Genomic DNA, 21,849 nt, shown 5'->3' with positions numbered 1-21,849 from the left:
GAATGAGGTTGAGTTCCTTATTATATATAGGCTTTCTAGGGGTATGAATTGCCTCCATGAGGTCGACTTGATCTTTCATGTAGGTTGACTTGTTGTAGCTCATTGACAAGGTCTTGGAGGGTCTTTTATGACTCAAATAAATTTCTTTTACATAATACAAGATGCCCAATGGGGTCTTACATGTATGACAATGACTCTTTTGTCTTCATAATTGTATGACAAACCTAGAAGCACTCAATGGGTGCCATCTCATAAGCTATTATTTCAACTTATCTCATTGCATCTCATCATACCAACCAACATTGTCACATAGCAAGGCCTTGACTAACAACTCTATCTCTCCACAAGATCAAAGAACAATGCTGGTGAAACAATGACTAATAGACACCATCATCATTATCTCTTAAGGCACATACCCCACCTAGATGTTCACAAGGTATGTCCTTCTAGGACAATTCCTATTTTGGAATAACACATCCTCAAGGAATTTCCTCTTCAACTAATATTGCCTATTGGAATCAATCTCATATGGTTACCCAATCCTCCATTCTTTCTTCATAACATGAAGAGAAGAATGATGTGTCCTTCTCTCCCTCATCTCCTTCACTAAGACTTACAACTGTTAGTCCTGGTCTAGTGCAAGACACATGAAGTAGAGAACCATATCTGTCACTCCCTCTTAACCAGGGAGGATCTAATCATTCTTATACAAGGAATATACCCAAGCTCGCTCTTAGCCAGAGGCTTGCCCAAGCTCTGTCTCAACTAGGGAATTGTTTCCAACATCAACTATCTGCTCTTTGGTGGAGATCATGGTACTATCAGCTGCTTGTAGGGATCCTCTTTCCGATGTCATGAACTTCAACTTCTTCACCATGGAGCCTTCATCTTCCAGATCTTCTTCGTAGGTATCAACCATCTTCTTCGTCACTTTCCTTCAATGAACCATAGTGTTGAACCAATAGTCATGTCATCCTTCCCTTCATCGAAAAATGATCTTCTAGTCCACATCTGGCTTTTCTTCATACAACTACCTCTTCCAAGTCATGTTTCTTTCAAGATCTTCCATCCAATCACTTGAGTACTCGTTGTAGGTGACTTCTACAACTCTCTTGTGGTAGCCCTATTTCAAGCCAACTAGATGTTTTCAAAAATCAAAATGAACATCAAATCAAAATTACCTTTTTACGATGGCCTTTCGTCATGACATCAACTTCTAGCAACATCAACATCCTGCACATGTATGACTCCATCTCCAAGACATTCAATATCAAGGGTCTCCTTCTTTTCTAGACTTTATCAGGGTCTTTATACCTTCTCCATGGAGATGTCATAGCTAATTCTTCTAGTTATCAGATGTTGATCACTTATATTATCTTACGTGACTATAGTTGCATCTTTCACGAACTCTTCTTCCTTTCTTCACATATTGCTTCCTCAAGAACTTCTATACATAGTTCCTTCATCATAGGAACCATCATTGTCAACCACCTCATCTTCCATATGAGGTCATATTATGTTGATTTCATCTTATCAATATGTAGAAGAGTTGAAGGCACATTGTCTACATGCCTTCATGCATCATGATTCTAATGGAAGAGATCATTCTTCTTCAATCATGTTCATGAGATAGAGCATTCAACCATGCTATCTGCAACTATATGGTGACATGACTTTATCTATTAAGTATATACATACCTTTTCCTTCTTTTGGTCATCTAGACTTCCTTCTAGCAACTTCCTTTCCTTGCTTGAAGATGAAAGTACTTCAACTAACTCAACATGTTGCACATCTTTGTCATCATACCTTACCAGTGGATCCCACACAAGGTGGAATGTGGACTATTTGCGAGGCACTTGCTTCTTCTTAGTAGAGGTGAACCTTCTAATGAATATTCCAATGGAGGATCTTGATGATCCTCATTTTGCAAATGCTCCTTCCTAATGATGATGATGTATGATGATTTCTTTATTTTCTATCTTGTTAGATGACTTTCCTCCAACCATATATACTGCTACTTTGGTTGTCCGTGTATGCTTCCAATGGAAATGCCATTTCTATCATGATGTCCACTATAAACATGTAGACTTCTACTTTAGCTATCCTTCCAAGCTTCTATTACAATGTCATCTCTATTTCAACTCTAATGCATCTTGATGCTTTCCATCATGATTGTTGTCTTCTACAAAATTAAAAAGAACTCAAGTATATTTTAGTCATAGCAGAGGTCTTTTACGTCTTCTTTCTTAGTCTTCTTCTTTTCAGATTCTTCCATTTCCTTGGCGACATGGGCTTCATTTCTTTCTTTTCTCTTCTTGTTGTCCGTCTTAAGTTTAGGACAATTCCTTTTAAAGTGCCCATATTCATTACACTCATAACATTGTATCTTTGACATATCGATTTTCTTCTTTTTCCGAGGATCAAACTTTTCAAACTTTCCTTTTCTCCTGGCCATGGAAACACATGCTTGAACTTGTTAATTTGATCCAACATTGCTCTTTTCCTTCAACCTAGTTTCTTCAATCTTACATAATGACCAAAGTTCATTGAATGGAGTAGCTTCCTTCTTTCCATAGATACTTGATACAAAGTTGCCCCATTCATCAGGTAGTGCATTGAGCACAACGGTGGTCATTTCTTTATCAGACATTATTTCTCCTAATTCTTGTAGTTGATCTCTTATTTGTGACACCCTCATAAGGTATGAGGCCATCCCTTCATCTTTTGATGCCTTCATTTTGTATAGTTCGGTTCTTAATGATATAACTCCTCTTGCATTGCTTATGGAGAATTTTCTACCAGCCTATCATAGATTTCTTTTGATTTCTCCAACTTTGCTACATAAGGGATGAGGGAATGCTTGAGTGATTCTATGAGGATTCTTTGAGTCCTTATTTCCCCTTTCATATACTTCGATAGTGCTTAAGCTTCCTCTTGGGATGGTTTGGAGATTGAACCCTTAACATGTCCAATAACTTCATTCTCTATGAGGATCAAATCTATCCTCTTCTTCCATGTAAGGAAATGTGATGACCCAACCAGTTTGTTGCTTTCCTTGCAAAATGAAGTCTTTTTGATAGTAGATTCAGACATAAATATGAAATACTTACTCGTCAAGTGAAGATGCTCCTTTTGTAGATATCTTCAACTTGATGTTTTCTTGATGGTGTTGATGATTGAAGATCACTTCTTGATGATGATAGCTTTCTTCGAGGATGTTTGAGATGTGATCTTTGCTTCAATTTGAGGGAGATCACGTTGATATCTTTGATGATGATGGCAATGCTTCTTCTTGCTTCCTTTGGATGTAGAATATGGAAACTTCAAGATGATTCAAATATGTAATCCTTCTACCTTTGAGTGGAGATAGGGTCCTTGAGGTCTTCTTCTCCTAGTGATGATGTAATCCTTAAGATGAGTGCTCCTTCTTGGTGCTTCTTAGTCCATCTCAATAATTTCCGTGTGCTTGGCCCTTATGTATCCTTGTTCAATGATGTGATCTTCTGGTTTCCTCTTCTTCTTCTTGTAGTCACCTTAACTTTGATACCATGTTGAGAAATCTAGGGGCAACTAGATTAGCTAATTTCTCTTACTTTGATAACTACTTCTGATGTTCTTTTATTTAACTTGAGGTACTTGTTATAACTTGTTCTTTCACTGATTATTATTGTGTTCTCTATCATCAAACAACTATCAAACACTGAAGATCAAAGGGACAATAGAACACAAGATCTAGGTTGCTATCCAAGGCTAAAACCTCTCTTCTTGAGAGGAAAACCCACAAGAATTCTTCTCTTCTTTATAGAATCTTCAAATGACGAATTCCAAGACCTAAGACCCTTTACAAAGATCCCTCCAAGACCAAGTCAGCCTTCCTTCTTGATGAGCTATCCTTAGACAACTCACAACAACAACCTTTGACCTTTCAACAACTTCTCCAACAACTTTTCCAGCAACTTCGACCCCAACAACTTTTCTAGCAACTTTGAGCCCAAACAACTTTTGTAATTTCGACTTTCCCAACAACTCTTTCTACAGTGTTGACTTGGCCAAAAACTTTTGCAATTTTGACTCCCCAAACAATATCTTTTGCAATTTCGACTTGCCCAACAACTTTAGAAACCCTAACACAAGAGAGAGAGAGAGGTCCAAAACTTCGATCTTGCTCTTCTTCTTATCCTTGATTTTGGTCCTTTTTCCAACTTCTTTCTTAAGGAGATCAAACTTGCTTGTTGTGTGTCCAAATGAGGTCGAGTTCCTTCTTATATATAGGCTTTCTAGGGGTACAAATTGCCTGCATGAGGCCGACTTGATCTTTCATGTAGGTTGACTTGTTGCAGCTCTTTCACAAGGTCTTGGAGGGTCTTTTATGACAGATAAATTTCTTTTACATAATACAAGATGCCCAAAGGTGTCTTACATGTATGACAATGACTCTTTTGTCTTCGTAATTTTGTGACAAACCTAGAAGCACTCAATGGGTGCTTGACCTATAAATAAATTTACCTTGAGCATGAAACCCATGCATCGAGAATGAAAATAATAAATTTCTTTTTCTCTTTACATCATACATAAAATCATAATTACAACAAACATTATGGAGATCGAACCTAGTTACACATTTCAACACAATTCACACCGCTTGGTTGGCTAGTGCAGATTTGGAAATATTGTGCTCCGATCTCCCTCTGGAACTGCACAATCTCGCTTCCTTCGCTTATGAGCCTCTGATCTTATCAACAATGCTCTGATACCATGTGAAAATTCCTCGAATGCAACAGCTAGAGTTTAATCTCCTAACTATTAGTAGTTTATTTGTTTATGGAAAATAATGTTTAAATCACTAATGCATTCTTCACAATAAAAGCGTTGTGGAATTATAAATCAAGAACTGAGAAATAGATGGGCACACACATAAAAATGACACCAATATTTTTGGAAAAACCCTCAAAGTGAAAGTTGGTGCAACAGGTGAGGGTTTATCTTATTATGCAACAATTTGAAAATTATTACAATTGGATGTCCAACTAGCTATCCCTCGGCAATACATTGGCGAAATATGTTAGAGATCCTAGATCTCCTATGCAAATCAACTCAGCTTCTATCCAGCCACCAACACCCCCTGTTGGCTACTCACACATTTGCCTAGAATGCGCACTGGTGGCTCTAGATCCACTCGCACTGCCTAAAAACTAGGTGTAACTGAGGCGTCTTGCCTCCCTCTCTCATTGGAAACCACTTTCTCTATCTTCCAAAAATAGATCTGGCCTTCAACTATTGATATGTGGCTCTTCTCGCAACTCACACTAGGGTTTCTAGCTATTCTCACTTCTTATATGGCCTCCTTTGCAAATGAATTCAGCCTCCATTTTCCTGCCACTCCGACACTGGAAAAATACTAGGAATCTATCCTCTGGATCTCTACTCTCAAATCCCTACTGCTCCCTCTTTTGATGCTCTTTCCTTGGCTCAAACTACGCCCTTACTAAAGACTGCAAACTAGGTAGCTCAATTTACCCTGCTCACAATGATAACACTAATGCTATCTCAAAGCCCTTCAACCTACTCTTATAGTCTCTCGTTGGAGTCTCAACGACAACAGGTGAGGGTTTATCTTATTATGCAGCAATTTGAGAATTATTACAACTGAATTCCCAACTAGCTATCCTCTGGCAATTCACAGGAAAAATATACTAGAGATCCCAGATCTCCCATGCAAATCAACTCAGCTTCTATCCAACCACTCACACCCCCTGTTGTCTACTTGCACATTTGCCCAAAATGCGCATTGGTGGCTCTAGATCCACTCGTACTGCCCGGAAATTGGGTGTAACTGAGGCATCTTGCCTCCCTCTGTCACTGGAAACCACTTTCTCTATCTCCAGAAATAGATTTGGCCTTCAACTACTGATATGTTGTTGTTCTCACAACTCACACTAGGGTTTCTAGCTATTCACACTGCTTATATGGCCTCCTTTGCTGATGAATTCAACCTCCCTTTTCCTGCCACTCCAACACTAGAAAAATACTAGGAATCTCTCCTTTGGATCTCTACTCTCAAATCCCTACTGCTCCCTCTTCTGATGCTCTTTCCTTGGCTCAAACTACGCCCTTATTGAAGACTGCAAACTAGGTAGCTCGATCTACCCTACTCACAATGATCACACCAATGCTATCTCGAAGCCCTTCAACCTATTCTTATAATCTCTCTTTGGAGTCTCAACGACAACAGTTGAGGGTTTATCTTATTATGCAATAATTTGAGAATTATTACAACTAGATGTCCAACTAGCTAGCCTCCGACAATACACCGACAAAATATACTAGAGATCCTAGATCTCCTATGCAAATCAACTCAGCTTCTATCCAGCCACTCGCACCCCCTGTTGGCTACTCGCACCTTTGCCTAGAATGCGCACTAGTGGCTCTGGATCCACTCGCACTGCCTGGAAACTGGGTGTAACTGAGGCATCCTGCCTCCCTCTATCATTGGAAACCACTTTCTCTATCTTACAGAAATAGATCTGACCTTCAATTACTGATATGTGGCTCTTCTGGCAACTCACACTAGGGTTTCTAGTTATTCACACTTGTATGGCCTCCTTTGCAGATGAATTAAGCGTCCCTCTTCCTGCCACTCCGAATTGAAAAAATACTAGGAATCTCTCCACTGGATTTCTACACTCAAATCCCTACTGTTCCCTCTTTTGATGCTCTTTCCTTGGCTCAAACTACGCCCTTACTGAACACTGCAAACTAGGTAGCTTGATCTACCCTGCTCACAATGATCACACTAACGCTATCTCGAAGCCCTTCATCCTACTCTTATAATCTCTTATTCGAATTTCAACAGCCACAATTTAATCTCCATCGATGGTTAAGATCAATTTGACTTCATCAATAGAAGCCCATAGAGAAATCTCGAACATCCTTAATTAATTAACTTTAATTTACCACTTTTCCTTAATTAGACTTAGGAAATAATTTAATTATGGAAAATTAATTAAATTAAGGTGTTTCCCAAGCTTATCTTGCGAAACCTTTTATGGGTTTTGGAGATCTCGTGTTCCTTAGCCTCTTAGCATCATCTGAGACTAGAACACCTATCTGATGCTACCATATCAATAAAAAACTAGCAATCTCCCTTATCGTCGATTGTGGATCATTCTTCTTCTATGGATCAAGACATCATTTTTCAATTGAGATGAGATGATGATGCAGATATCAACTTTCCTTATGATGAGACATGTACATTTGAGATGAGATCTATAATATACTCCTTTAGGTCATGGAGCTTGACCTAGAGACTGGTAGGGAGTGTGTGATATTTACGAAGGTCAAATGTGACTTCCATGGACTTGGTTGTGGTAAATCGATCTCCACTATCATTAGTTGTGGATTGAGACATCATTGTTTAGCCGAGATGAAATCTATGGTGCAACTGAAGTATGTCTCCCTGGCTAAGAGGGAGTGTTGAAATTGGATTGTGATGCCATCTACTTTCCTTATGATGAGATATGTACATATGAGAGAGAATGAAAATACCTCCCTGGTTAAGAGGGAGTGTTGGAAATATTGTAGCCATGGTCGGTATTTTTCATCATGTGAGAGAAATGGAAAATTTGAATTTATGTTTTGCCTCCAAAATATATTTCAGTCGGCCTCTTTTTGTACAAGTCGGTTGGGCCCCTAAGAGGCACCCATTCGACCCCTTTTTGATCACTATATAAAGGAGCCTTCCTCCATCATTTGTACATCATCAACTTTGTCTTGCTTGTTGATTTTTGTAGCATCAGACGTGATCTAGCGATGAAATTTTGTGGAGAGGCTAGAATACATGTATTCTACAAACCCATAAATCGTTTCTAGAAATTCCACCTAGAGACGACTTAATTAAAATAATTAATTTTCATTTAATGGTTTCTAAGTCTAAACTTAGGAAATCTGGTTAACTAAAGGGTATTAATTAAGTCATCTTGAGAATCTTCTAGAAGAAGACATGGATCGATTTCTAGTTAATCTTAGCCATTGATTATGATTTAATCTTGGTCGTTAGTATTCCAATAGAAGATTATAAGAAGAAGTCGATGGGTTGATGGAGAACACACTAGAGTAGATGTTGAGTTGCTTAAGCGGATCAATTTTCTCAGTGGCTGAAGTTCGGCAAGAAAAAATAGACTCAAGAGTGAGTTGCAGGTGGGAAAGAGAGGGCGTCAACATAGTTTGAGAGTGCAGGACAAATCTGGAAGGGGCAACACAAAGGAGGGACGCAGATGATCAGCGCAGAGAGAGTGACGCAGGCCCTACGCAGTCACTGGGCAGAGGGTGTTGCAGAAAAGCCAGCGAAAGGGAAGGAGGCTCTCTTCGGGGTCAGAAAAATGCTGTGGAGTGAGAAATTCATCAGTAAATTTCTCAGTGATTCTTCCTCTATTTTGTCTATCTGTATCTTATACATAAATTATTGTTGAAGATTAAAAAAAGAAACCCTCATTTGCTGCACCGGTTTTTCCACATTGGGTTTTTTCTGGGGACAATTGTCCAAAAATAATTGTGTCATTGTGGTTATATATATGCTAGTATTTTCCTTGTGTTTACTTTCTGCAAAATTTTATTTGTAAAGGCTGCAGTGTATGTATTTCGATATTTACCGTAGAAAACTGCAAATAATTTGTTTAAGTAATTTAACAAATAGGAGAAATATGTAATAGGATTTGGGATCACCGAATTTTCACATTGCTCAACTCTGATCCAACGAAGGAATAAGTCTGAAATGGAGGGCCGAAATCTCAGGAGGATTTGGGATTTCTTCTTGTTCTTGGATATTGGTTTGGCTATCATCTTGATGTTGTTTTTGATGTATTGATGAACTTTGAACTCTCTCTGACACACATAAGAAAGAATTTTTGGGTTTTCCCCTTGTGGGTTTTGCCTTGGCCTCAGGCCTAATTTTTGTCTCTTGTCTCATGGTTTCAAGGTTATTTCTCTACTATTCTTTCATGGTTTTAATGGTTGATATTTTCTTTTGTCTAACTGCTTAATGATTAAATGAATGTTATCTGTGAATTAATAATCATTGAAAATAGTTATCATATAGAAGAAAATTAATTCTAGTCTGTGCCCTAGAAAATCAACACTGGGGTGTCTAATTGTCTCATATGGTTGGACAGATATACTTTAGTGACTTTTCATTAATGTATTAGTTACTAGTCCATGAGGGGTCATGTTTCTGAAATGTCACGACTTTATAAGGAAGACCAAGGACGATGCTTATTTGATGGGCCCCTTCATATAGGTTGTTGAAAAGATGGCTAAGAAAATGTGGTTCGGATTGTGATAGTTTGTGCAACCAATAACATGCATGTAAAAGTTTTGATTAAGGATGAGTACACAAATATATTTTGGACTCTTTGTTCATTGCACTAACCAACTGCTAAAAGATGTTAATAAAATGCTTCATCAATAATTGTGCAACATCTATGGCAATCTATACAATATATTCTACCTTGCAACTTCTGTGATATTCAAAGCTAGGTTTGCATCCAAGTTCATTATGTTGCAACGCTTCTTAAAAATGTGCTAGTCACATAGAGACGATAGTTTCTCCAAGTGTAAAAGGTGGAAGGGGTTTTGTTCTAATGATGGTAGAGATTTTGAGGACCTTATAATTGATTACTTATATGGTGATTTCTGAAGGCGGGTGGAAGATGCGGTTACAATGTTTACTCATATTGTTTAATTGTTTCACAATTTTATTAAAGTAATGCAAGAACAAGGGATGTTTATGAAAACCTTTATCAAATGAGGGAAAGGCTTCATCAAGATATGTTTAGTGAGCATTTTAACTTTGAAGAATGACAATCAAACCAAGATGTAGTGCGTGATTTGAGTCTCACAAGATGGAAGATGTTTGACGACCTTGTCTACTTAGTTGTTATTTTTCTCAAGCGCAAGTGGTTTCATAAGAAACCAAACATGGATGGAGAGGTTATGGCAAATTGGAATACAATTGTGATGATTGTAATACTATACAAGTTGAGTTGTGCAAATATTGAGATCTGAGGGACACTTTAATGAGCAGAAATGTACACAGAACAAGAATAAACTGTGCCCCTAGACTTTTGGGAGCAGTATGGAGCCAGTACTCCTTTGTTTTGTTGCCTGGCTATTCATTTGCTTCTCTTAGGTAACTATAAACCAAGCTTGTATCTTTCTTTTCAAGTTTAAGAAAATTATGTAAATTTCTTTATTCAACTTTTTAATCATACCGTCTCCATTTCACTACATAGGTGACTAATTGGTCAGTATGTGAATGAAATTGGAGTGATTATTCCTTCATCCATTCAATGGAGAGGAATTTCCTAAGTTTAATAAAGACTCTAGAGTTTTGTATGTTCACTCAAATCTTCACCTTCTATATGACAATAGGCGTACTATCTTGTTTGACTCACTAGGATATGGGACTATGCTGGTTCTGATGTTGATGATGGGCTGCGTTTGAAGGTGCTGCAAGCAAATGTAGAAAAGATGTTATAAGGATGTAGTTCTAATACGATTGATCCTGGTCAAGACAGTGGCTTTGTATCTTTTAGACTAAAAGAGACAAATGTTGAGATGGAATTCAAATATGATTGTGTACTGATTTATCACTTATGAATTGGACAATCAAGTTTGAACATTTTGATACTTGCTTTACTGCAAACTTTTTGGCATGGATATGAATCGTGCTATTGAGGATGGCCCAGGATTTTTGTTATGAATATGATATGGTATCTGTGTAGAAATTTGAATGATCTGCAAAATCTATTACTTTAAATTATTTTTGCATCTATATTATATAGTAAAAACCTTAAAACAATTCTAGCAGTGAAAGTTAAAAATTTCTGTTGGACATACCAAACCTGTTTCTTGTTTTGTTTCACTTTTCTCATTTTTGGTAAAATAGTATACAGCTAACCAGTTTATCAACAACTTTGATATCTTGTTCTGGTTAATGTTTCAGAGGGATTTCCCACTTTCAAGATCATATTCTGTAAGCAAGTCATGGATTCTCAATTTATGTCTACTGCTACGCAGGGATTCACGACAGGCACACAATGTGTCTCCTTGGCACTAGTGTGCAAAGATCACTTATTAGCTTCAAGTAGTTAAGTTCTAGTAGTAAACGATCCCATGCATTGACTTAAAAGAGAATGGATGTGACAAGAAATGCCTTCACAACAGTTATACAATTGCAAAGTTAAAGCCGTCCTCAAGGGCATGGATGCAATCCTACAATGGAAATGTCAGTGTCCGCAACCTTGTGGGAAAATATGTTCAAGGCACTCAAGAAATGATCATATTGGAGAAAAGGAGGATGCTAACACATCAACTTGGGAACATGCATGGTCAAGACTCAAGCCTACTTCTAGCTTAGAAAAGATGTCTTAGAACTTAGAAGTGTTCTTAAATGAATAGTAAAACCAGAGTATCACTATAAAATTCATCTATTTACCATGATTGAATATTTTCTTTTTAATAAATGGGAGATTGAGAATATGATCTATGCAAATTTATTGCAACAGCTTGAAGTGCATATCCTTGTCTTTTAATATGAGATTCATCCACTTAGTGTCAATAGCCTGAGATATTTCTTTATTTGCATGCTAGTTTCTTGTGTTTGTGCACCAGATTGTTTATTTTAGAAATGTCTCTTATATATGCTTATTTTGAAACAACAGTGGCTAAATCACCACAGGTTTTTGTCTGCCTTAATACAGAGATCCAACAAAAGCATGGTTGCAGCATAAAGATTTGTAGCTTCTATTATGATTGTTGTAGCAATTTCATTATGCCAACATCTTTGTAGTCAACATTCTGACTACATACTTGCCAAATATTGCTGAACGGTGTTACATAAAAATCATTGAGTAGTATTTAAACATTAATATTTTTTCATCTTGTATTTGTCTTCTTTTGCTTGCTACAAAAATTTATCCACTAATTTTCCAAGTGCATGTGATTGTCTGCCACAGGTTTTATTAGACAGTGATGAAACATTATATGGTGGACTAGGTCATATTAAATCAGACCAAGCTCTTCAAAGAACTGTACGAAAAAGGCAAGCATTATTATTTCTCTTGATTCCTTGAGTCAAATGTGTGAACGCTCTGTTTTTTGCTGTTTTTGGTTTCAACAATATATTCTCTGATTTCGAATGCTCATCTATTTTCTTTTTTACTTCTGATTGGACACATGTTGCACTTAAGTTCTTTCACTTATCTCTTTCTATCGCATAGATTTTGACTGGTTCTATGCTCATTTTGCAGGACTGATAATTTACCAAACACACTATGTTTGTTTCTGCCTAAACAAAGTTCTCAGGTACTTGAGTGTAATGCTAAATTTATGTGTGTTCTTGTGATTGATATATGCTGCTGGTTGCTACTACTGACATGAATCACTTACTGGACCACCGACTGCAGGTCTACAAACTATCTCGAATCCTTCGCATTTGAGTACAAAAATTTCAAATTTACAAGTTTTTCGGTCAAAGATGGATCAGAATAATATTCATATCCACCTGCAACTTATGGCTGCCCTTTAGGCCCATGGAAACATATAGGGCTTTTTGAATGAAAGAAAAATCTTCACGCCAAGAGGCTTTCATTGCCAAATTTTTGATCTTGTGTATTATATGGATCAGAGGTAGAACCATTGCATGCCTACCGTTCCTGCTAGTTTAGTTCAATCCTATTTAGGAGTGTAGAGCTAACTTGGAAATTGACATTTTGTATCATAAGGAAATTTTATCGGTGGAACTTGCCATTTTGTATCATAAATGAAATTTTAGAAGTGTTCCACCGGGATGCTTCCCCCGCCGCTCCCCACGCTCCAGGGACGGGGAAACTCCGGGTAACGTGTTTTTGGCTACAAAACAAAGCTCCTTTGCGGGGGACTTCTGGCGACAAAGCATGACTCTTTTGCGGGGACTGAGCGACATCAGGGATTTCTTTTGCGGGGCACGTCAGGGACGCGGGGACATTGGGGACAAATGCGTCCCTGCATTATTTTGTCCAATAATTTTTATAAAACACTAAAAGTTAAACAAAAAAAAATATGAATAAATTTAAATATATGAAAAAATTTAAAAAATAAGCAGAAAGGTAAAAAATAGAAGTTATCAATGTAATTGTCATATGATAAATTTAATTTTATTGTTTTTGAAAATTTGATGAGCGTCGTATAATTTCAATTGTCAAATGATGAATTTATTAATTTAATTTAGATATACTTTGCATCATGTCAAATGATGAATTTAGAAGGAACATTGCATAATGTCAAATGATGGATTCAATTTAATAATTTACTTTTAGATTTGTAATGCAGAAATGTCAAATGATAATAGTCTAATAAGTAATGCTAATCATATTTAGGCTTTAGATGTACATTTTATAATTATTAAGATTTTCTATTTAGTTATTGACATATTTTGGGGATTTTTTTTTTTTTTTTAAATAATTTATAATTTTTGTGACTATGACATCCCCCTATTTCCCCAAAAATTCCTCAAATTTTGCAGTTGCTTATATACATCCCCAGCTCCCTCATTTTCCTGTCTCAGAAACTCGGTGGAACATTGAATTTCATTGAAACTTTGGTGTATCAAAAAAATAGTTTTTTGAAGTTTGTTAAAATTGGCAACTAAGGTCAAATTCCACTTTAGACAACTCATTTGATGGAGATGATGATTGCATTGAATTCCTTTTTTTAGAGGACCAAAATTGATCTAAAGATCATCAAATTTAGACAAGCAAATGTGTTTTTGAATTTATGCCCACGTGTAAATTGTCAAAGTCAACCACATCATCATGTAGGCTCATGAAGCCCAAGTGACATGTCAATTCTTTCTCAACGACTTATATAAAGACAAGTTTCCTCTCACCACATTTGGCATCATCATCACTCACACATTCTTCCCTCTCCTTCTCTCATTGGTTTGTACAATGATTGGGCAATTTCTTTCTCTCATGCGTCTGCCAAGGAGGATGAATTTTAGATAGAAGTATAGGGCCGAAAATTTCAGAGATTAATTGATGTTTGACCAACGTTGACCAAGTTTGACTGTGATTTTGGAGGCTTTGACTCTGTTTGGTCAGGTTGCATTGATTGGCACAAAAAACAAGATTTTATTGGTTGTTTGACCTGTGTTGACCGCATGCTTGTTTGATTGTATGATTGACTTCAGGGTGACCAAGTTTGACTACATATTTATGATTGTTTTGGGTTGACTTTGACCACTGTTGGAGGACGATTTTGACTGCCTTTGATCGAGCTTCAAAGGGGAAGTTTTGTTGTTGCATTGACCATCTTTGACTCTCTGGTTAGGGTTGAATTTGATTGCAGTTGATTACAGATTTGACAGGGTTGTTTTGACTTTGATTTGGCAAGTCAACTTGGACTTTTTGCACTCTCTTTGTTGAACATTTGATATAAAAATAAGAAGAATGGATCAAATGGTTTTCCCCATCTTGGTGTTTTTCCTTTGCATCCGCCAAATCTGGTGTTCTTTTGTCTTGGCTTGTCTTCTACATTTTGTTATTTCATGTTATATCTACAATTATTATCAATGTGGTTAATGGTTAATGTGATCTCTATTGGAAATTGTCATTGAGTTGCTAAAAGACATTGAAATAATTTTGTTAAGCATAGAACATACCATTCTTAACTAAATTAATATGGAATTAGAGCACAGGTGAAGACAAAGCCCAAGCAAGAGAGAGAAAAACAATCACTAAGAGAGATTTGTTAAACTAGATTATTGGACTAACTTTAATGGCTATGACATTCTACTTCAAATCTGAAGATAAGGTCAAGGAAAAACTTGACTATCATTAATGGAAGATGACTTTGGACTTGACTTTGAAAGAGCATGATGCCATGGACTATGTGTAGGGAAGAGTGTTGGAGCCTACTTCAAATGCACATGTTGTTGCAAAAGAAAAGTATAAGAAAGGTGAGGTCAAAGCTAAGAGAATTATCATAAACTCCATTCAAAACAACTTTTTGAATGATAGAAAAATCTTCACGCCAGAGGCTTTCATTGCCAAATTTTTTATCTTGTGTATTATATGGATCAGAGGTAGAACCACTACATGCATGTTGTTACTGCTAGCTTAGTTCAATCTTATTTAAGAGTGTAGAGCTAACTTGGAAATTGACATTTTGCATCATAATGAAATTTTATCAGTGTTCCACGATGATGCATGCCCTCGGTGCTCCCCCATGCTCCGGGGATGGGGGAACTCCGAGGGGGTGGGACGGGAATGGGGACAGCGTTTGGTGACAAAACACGACTCCTTTGCAAGGGGGCGCATATGCTTCCCCCCATTTTTTTGTCTAATAACTTTTATAAAATATTAAAAGTTAAAACAAAATGCAAATTTAAATATATGGAAAAAAAAATATATTAAAACTTAAAACTTGTTAAAACTTCATTTTTTTTAAATAAAGAAAAAAATTACATTATATTAAAATTTAAAACTTAAAAAATAAAATAAAAACAATAACAAAAATAAAAAACTTAAAGTATATTAAAACTTAAGACTTAGTACTTATTAATATTATTTAGTATTTTTTGAAAAACTTACTAGTATTTCATAGCTCAGTGCTTTTTATGTTTACTTTTAGTTTAGTATTCTATGGTTGTTTTAGACTTCAACATAATGTCAATGTAATTGTCATATGATGAATTTATGTTTTATTATTTTTGAAAATTTCATGCACATTGCATAATTTCAATTGTCAAATGATGAATTTATTAATTTAATTTGGATATACCTTGCATCATGTCAAATGATGAATTTTGAAGGAACATTTGCATAATGTTAAATGATGGATTCAATTTAGTAATTTACTTTTAGATTTATAATGCAGAAATGTCAAATGATAATAGTCTGATAAGTAATGATGATCATATTTAGTCTTTAGATGTACATTTCATAATTATTAAGATTTTCTAGTTAGTTATTGACATATTTTTGGGATTTTTTTTAATATTGAATTTTTAACAATTTATAATTTTTATGACTATGATGTCCTCCCATTTCCCCGAAAATTCATTAAATTTTTTGGTCGCTTATATACGTCCCCCTTGTGCATATCTCTACCCCCACGTTTCCCCGTCTTGGAAACTCAGTGGAACATTGAATTTCATTGAAACTTTTGTGTATCGAAGAAATAGTTTTTGAAGCTCGTTAAAATTCGCAACTAGGGCCAAATTCCACTTTAGACAACTCATTTGATGGAGATGATTGAATTCCTCTTTTCAAGAGGACCAAAATTGATCTAAAGATCATCAAATTTGGACAAGCATAAATGTGTTTTTGAATTTATGCCCACGTGTAAATTATCAAGGTCGACCACATCATCATGTAGGCTCATGAAGCCCAACAGACATATCAATTCACCTCAACGACTTATATAAATAAAAGTTTCCTCTCACCTCATTTGGCATCATCATCACTCACACATTCTTCTCTCTCCTTCTCTCATTGGTTCATACAACAATTGGACAATTTCTTTCTCTCACACATGTGGCAAGGAGGATGAATTTCAGACAGAAGTATAGGGCCAAAAATTTCAGAAGTTGACGGAAGTTTGGCCAACATTGAGCAAGGACTGTTTGACCAAGTTTGATTGTGATTTTGGAGGGTTTGACTCTGTTTGATTAGGTTCCATTGATTGGCACAGAAAACAAGATTTTATGGGTTGTTTGACCTGCGTTGACCATAGACATGTTTCACTGTAGGATTGACTTTAGGTTGACCAAGTTTGACTACATATTTTATGACTATATTGGGCTGACTTTGACAACTGTTGGAGAACAATAATGACTACCTTTCACTGAGCTTCAAAGGGGAAGTTTTGTTGTTGCATTGATCATCTTTGACTCTTTGGTTAGGGCTGAATTTGACTGCAATTCACTGGAGGACTTTGATTTGGCAAGTCAACGTTGACTTTTTCACTCTCTTTTTTGAACATTTGATATAATAATAAGAAGAATTGATCAATTGGTTTTCCCCATCTTGGGGTTTTTCCTTGGCATCTGCCAAATCTGGTGTTCTTTTGTCTTGGCTTATCTTCTGCATTTTGTTATTTCATGTTCTATCTACAATTACTATCAATGTGATTAATGGTTAATGTGAGTTCTATTGGAAATTGTCATTGGGTTGCTAAAGGACATTGAAGTAATTTTGTTAAGTATAGAACATACCATTGTTAACTAAAATTAACATGGAATTAGAGCACAGGTGAAGACAAAGCCCAAGCAAGAGAGAGAAAAACAATCAGTAAGAGAGATTTTTTAAACTAGATTATTGGACTAACTGTAATGGCTATGACATTCTACTTCAAGTTTGAAGGTAAGGTCAAGGAAAAACTTGGTTATCATGCATAGAAGATGACTTTGGACTTAACTTTGAAAGAGCATGATGCCATGGACTATATGTAAGGAAGAGTGGTGGAGCCTTGTTCAAATGCGCATGCTGCTAAAAAAACAAAGTATAAGAAAGTTGAGGTCAAAGTTAAGGGAATTATCATAAACTCCATTCAAAAACATTTGCTTCAGGGTTGCGGGGGAGTGCCCCCGCCTCCCCCTTCCTCGAACCCGCTCTTGAGGCACAAGTAAAATTGACATTCTCCTTTATCTTTCATTTTCATCCTTTTACTTAAATTTTTAACATTACCTTGAAATGACTCAAGATGTTTGAGAGTCGTTTTGACATCATTAGATTTCATATGGAGAAAGTAGAATTTTAGGTCACACTGAAAATCCAACAGGTTTATCAGTTTTTCAGGATTTCAAGATTGGGGGGGTTGCAATGTTTCCATTGGATTTTGTCATGTACTAGGGTATGGAACTCATCAAGAGCATCATTCGCTCTATGTACCTTGATGTTAGTGACATTGGTTGTCGAACTCCTATATCATGACCCTATTAAAAATGTACCTATCACTCAAAACAAATCTTGACTTGATATGCTATGTTTTTTCTATCTTATGTTAATGCATAGAGGGTGATATTAGTGACAAAGATCCCAAGATAGGCAATGATTTTGATGACATGTAGTTATTTGTTGTAGCATGACTTTTTTGGATGATAGAGGCCATCTAGAGCCTATTTGTTGATGTATTTTCGATTCAGAGATGGATTGCACTTGATGTTATTTTGGTTGTGTACCCCTACATGCTATATAAGTCAAAACTTGTAACTTGTGGACCTGTGGTTAATGAAGATTGTAACTACTAGATGATTGATGTTATATGGTTTAATCCATGGTATTATGCTTTTTATAACTAATTCATCATTCTACATGCTAGAATACATGTGTTCTACAAAACCCACAAATCGTTTATGGAAATTCCACCTAGAGACGACTTAATTAAAATAATTAACTTTCGTTTAATGGTTCTTATGTCTAAACTTAGGAAATTTGGTTAACTAAAGGGTATTAATTAAGTCATCGTGAGAATCTTCTAGAAGAAAACATGGATCGATTTCTAGTTAATCTTAGCCATCGATTATGATTTAATCTTGGTCATTGGTACTCCAACATAAGATTATAAGAAGTCGTCGATGGGTTGATGGAGAACACACCAGAGCAGATGCTGAGTTGCTCAAGCAGATCAATTTTCTCAATCGTTGAAGTTCAGCAAGAGAAAATCGAGTCAGAGAGTGAGTTGCAGGTGGGACAGAGAGGGCGTCAGCATAGTCTGAGAGTGCAAGACAAATCTGGAAGGGGAAACACAAAGGAGGACGCAGATAATAAGTGCAGAGAGAGTGATGCAGGCCCTACGTAGTCACTGTGCAGAGGGTGATGGAGAAAAGCTAGCAAAAAGGAAGGAGGCTCTCTTCGGGGTCAGAAAAACATTGTGGAGTGAGAAATTCATCAGTAAATTTCTCAGTGATTCTTCCTCTATTTTGTCTATATGTATCTTATACATAAATCATTGTTGAAAATTAATAAAAGAAAACCTCATCTGTCGCACCAATTTTCCCACATTGGGTTTTCCTAGGGACAATTATCCAAAAATAATTGTGTCAATGTGGTTGTATATGTGCTAGTATTTTCCTTGTATTTACTTTCCACATAATTTTATTTGTGAACGTTGCAGTGTATGTATTTCGATATTTATTGTAGAAAATTGCAAATGTTTTGTTTAAATAATTTAACAAATAGGAGAAATATTATCAGTGGTAATAGGATTTGGGATCACTGAATTTTCACATTGCTCAGCTCTGATGCAACGAAGGAAGAAGTCTGAAATGGAGGGCCGAAATTTCAGGAGGATTTGGAATTTCTTCTTGTTCTTGGATACTGGTTTGGCTATTATCTTGATGTTGTTTTTGATGTATTGATGAACTTTGAACTCTATCTCTCACACATAGGAAAGAATTTTTGGGTTTTCCCCTTGTGGGTTTTGCCTTGGCCTCGGGCCTAATTCTTGTCTCTTGTCTCATGGTTTCAAGGTTATTTCTCTACTATTCTTTCATGGTTTTAATGGTTGATATTTTCTTTTGTCTAAGTACTTAATGATTAAATGAATGTTATCTTTGAATTAATAATCATTGAAAATAGTTATCATATCGAAGAAATTAATTCTAGTTTGTGCCCTAGAAAATCAACACTGGGGGTGTCTAATTGTCTTATATGGTTGGACATATATAATTTAGTGACTTTTCATTAATGTATTAGTTACTAGTCCATGAGGGGTCATGTTTCTGAAATGTCGTGACTTTATAAGGAAGACCAAGGATGATGCTTATTTGATGGGCCCCTTCATATAGGTTGTTGAAAAGATGGCTAAGAAAATGTGGTTCGGATTGTGATAGTTAGTGCGACCAGTAACATGCACGTAAAGTTTTAATTAAGCATGAGTACACAAATATATTTTAAACTCTCCTTCATTGCACTAACCAATTGCTAAAAGATGTTAATAAAATGCTTCATCAATAATTATGCAAATCCATGGCAATTTATAGAATATATTCTACCTTGCAACTTCTGTGATATTCAAAGCTAGGTTTGCATCCAAGTTCATTATGTTGCAACACTTCTTAAAAATGTGTTAGTCACATAGAGACAATAGTTTCTCCAAGTGTAAAAAGTGGAAGGGGTTTTGTTCTAATGATGGTAGAGATTTTGAGGACCTTATAATTGATCACTTATATGGTGATGTCTGAAGGCATGTGGAAGATGCAGTTACAATGTTTACTCATATTGTTTAAGTGTTTCACATTTTTTATTAAAGTAATGCAAGAACAAGGGATGTTTATGAAAACCTTTATCGAATGAGGGAAAGGCTTCATTAAGATATGTTTAGTGAGCATTTTAACTTTGAAGAATGACAATCAAACCAAGTTGTAGTGTGTGATTTGAGTCTCACAAGATGGAAGATGTTTGACGACCTTGTCTACTAAGTTGTTATTTTTCTCAAGCGCAAGTGGTTTCATAAGAAACCAAACGAGGATGGAGAGGTTATGGCAAATTGGAATACAATTGTGATTATTATAATACTATACAAGTTGAATTGCGCAAATATTGAGATTTGAGGGACACTTTAAAGAGAGGAAATGTACACATAACAAAATTAAATTGCCCCTCTAGAATTTTGGAAGCAGTATGGAGCCAGTACCCCTTTTGTTTTGTTGCCTGACTATTCATTTTCTTCTCTTAGGTAATTATAAACCAAGCTTGTATCTTTCTTTTCAAGTTTAAGAGAATTATGTAAATTTCTTTATTCAAGTTTTTAATCATACTGTCTCCATTTCACTACATAGGTGACTAATTGGTCAGTACGAAATTGGAGTGATTATTCCTTCATCCATTCAATGGAGAGGAATTTCCTAAGTTTAATAAAGACTCGAGAGTTTTGTATGTTCACTCAAATCTTCACCTTCTATATGACAATAGGCGTACTATCTTGTTTGACTCACTAGGATATGGGACTATGCTGGTTCTGATGTTGATGATGGGCTGCGTTTGAAGGTGCTGCAAGCAAATGTAGAAAAGATGTTATAAGGATGTAGTTCTAATACTATTGATCCTGGTCAAGACAGTGGCTTTGTATCTTTTAGACTAAAAGAGACAAATGTTGAGATGGAATTCAAATATGATTGTGCACTGATTTATCACTTATGAGTTGGACAATCAAGTTTGAACATTTTGATACTTGCTTTACTGAAAACTTTTTGGCATGGATATGAATCGTGCTATTGAGGATGACCCAAGATTTTTGTTATGAATATGATGTGATATCTGTATAGAAATTTGAATTAGATTCACTCATGTCATCTCAATAAATAGACAGAACGCTTCACACTGTAATGTCGACTTATTTATGGAGACGTGACTACTATAAATACCTCGTTGGGGTCACTGCAAGAAACAAAACTTTGGATCACTCTAAAACTTCAGACAGTGTATAATATCTTGGACAAGGTACAAGATTACAATATTTCAGTTGAGCACATAAGTACAAGTATTTTGATGGGCATAGTATCTCTGTGTTTTACAAATGATCATCATGATCACAATCATTGTATACTAGGGTAGTCTTGGCATATTTGTCATGATAAGGATCCTGGTGCAAGAAACTCTCAGCTATACACACTAGACATCATTCTCTAGATAAAGTCACAGTCTCGACATGATTATGATCTCACTGTTATACACTCTCGATATGCCAAAACACAACCATAATCTTGGCACAATGACAACTGTGATGGAATATTATAATGAAGACCTCAGTGAAGTGTTCACATATATATCTTAGTATGGAAGCCTAATCAACATGATAATGATCTCAGT

General features: G+C 36.0%; 1 protein-coding gene across 2 annotated transcripts in view; it reads left to right on the top strand.

The window, feature by feature from the left end:
- EMB2729 (Alpha amylase family protein) overlaps nt 1-12,733 on the top strand; it is a 421,581-nt gene extending 408,848 nt beyond the window's left edge. For both annotated transcript variants that reach the window (XM_089421556.1, XM_089421555.1), the window contains 3 exons: nt 12,013-12,098; nt 12,307-12,361; nt 12,463-12,733. In XM_089421556.1, coding sequence (XP_089277682.1) covers nt 12,013-12,098; nt 12,307-12,361; nt 12,463-12,495 — 174 coding nt within the window. In that variant the 3' untranslated portion in view covers nt 12,496-12,733. The remainder of the gene's footprint in view (nt 1-12,012; nt 12,099-12,306; nt 12,362-12,462) is intronic.
- Nucleotides 12,734-21,849: the final 9,116 nt, after the last annotated feature.

This window comes from Pinus tabuliformis, chromosome 6 (assembly GCF_031772625.1).
Source record: "Pinus tabuliformis cultivar Carrire ecotype Pingquan chromosome 6, CPIR1, whole genome shotgun sequence".
Lineage (NCBI taxonomy): Eukaryota > Viridiplantae > Streptophyta > Pinopsida > Pinales > Pinaceae > Pinus > Pinus tabuliformis.
The sequence above is the reverse complement of the archived record's forward strand: the minus strand, read 5'-3'. Positions and strand labels throughout refer to the sequence as shown.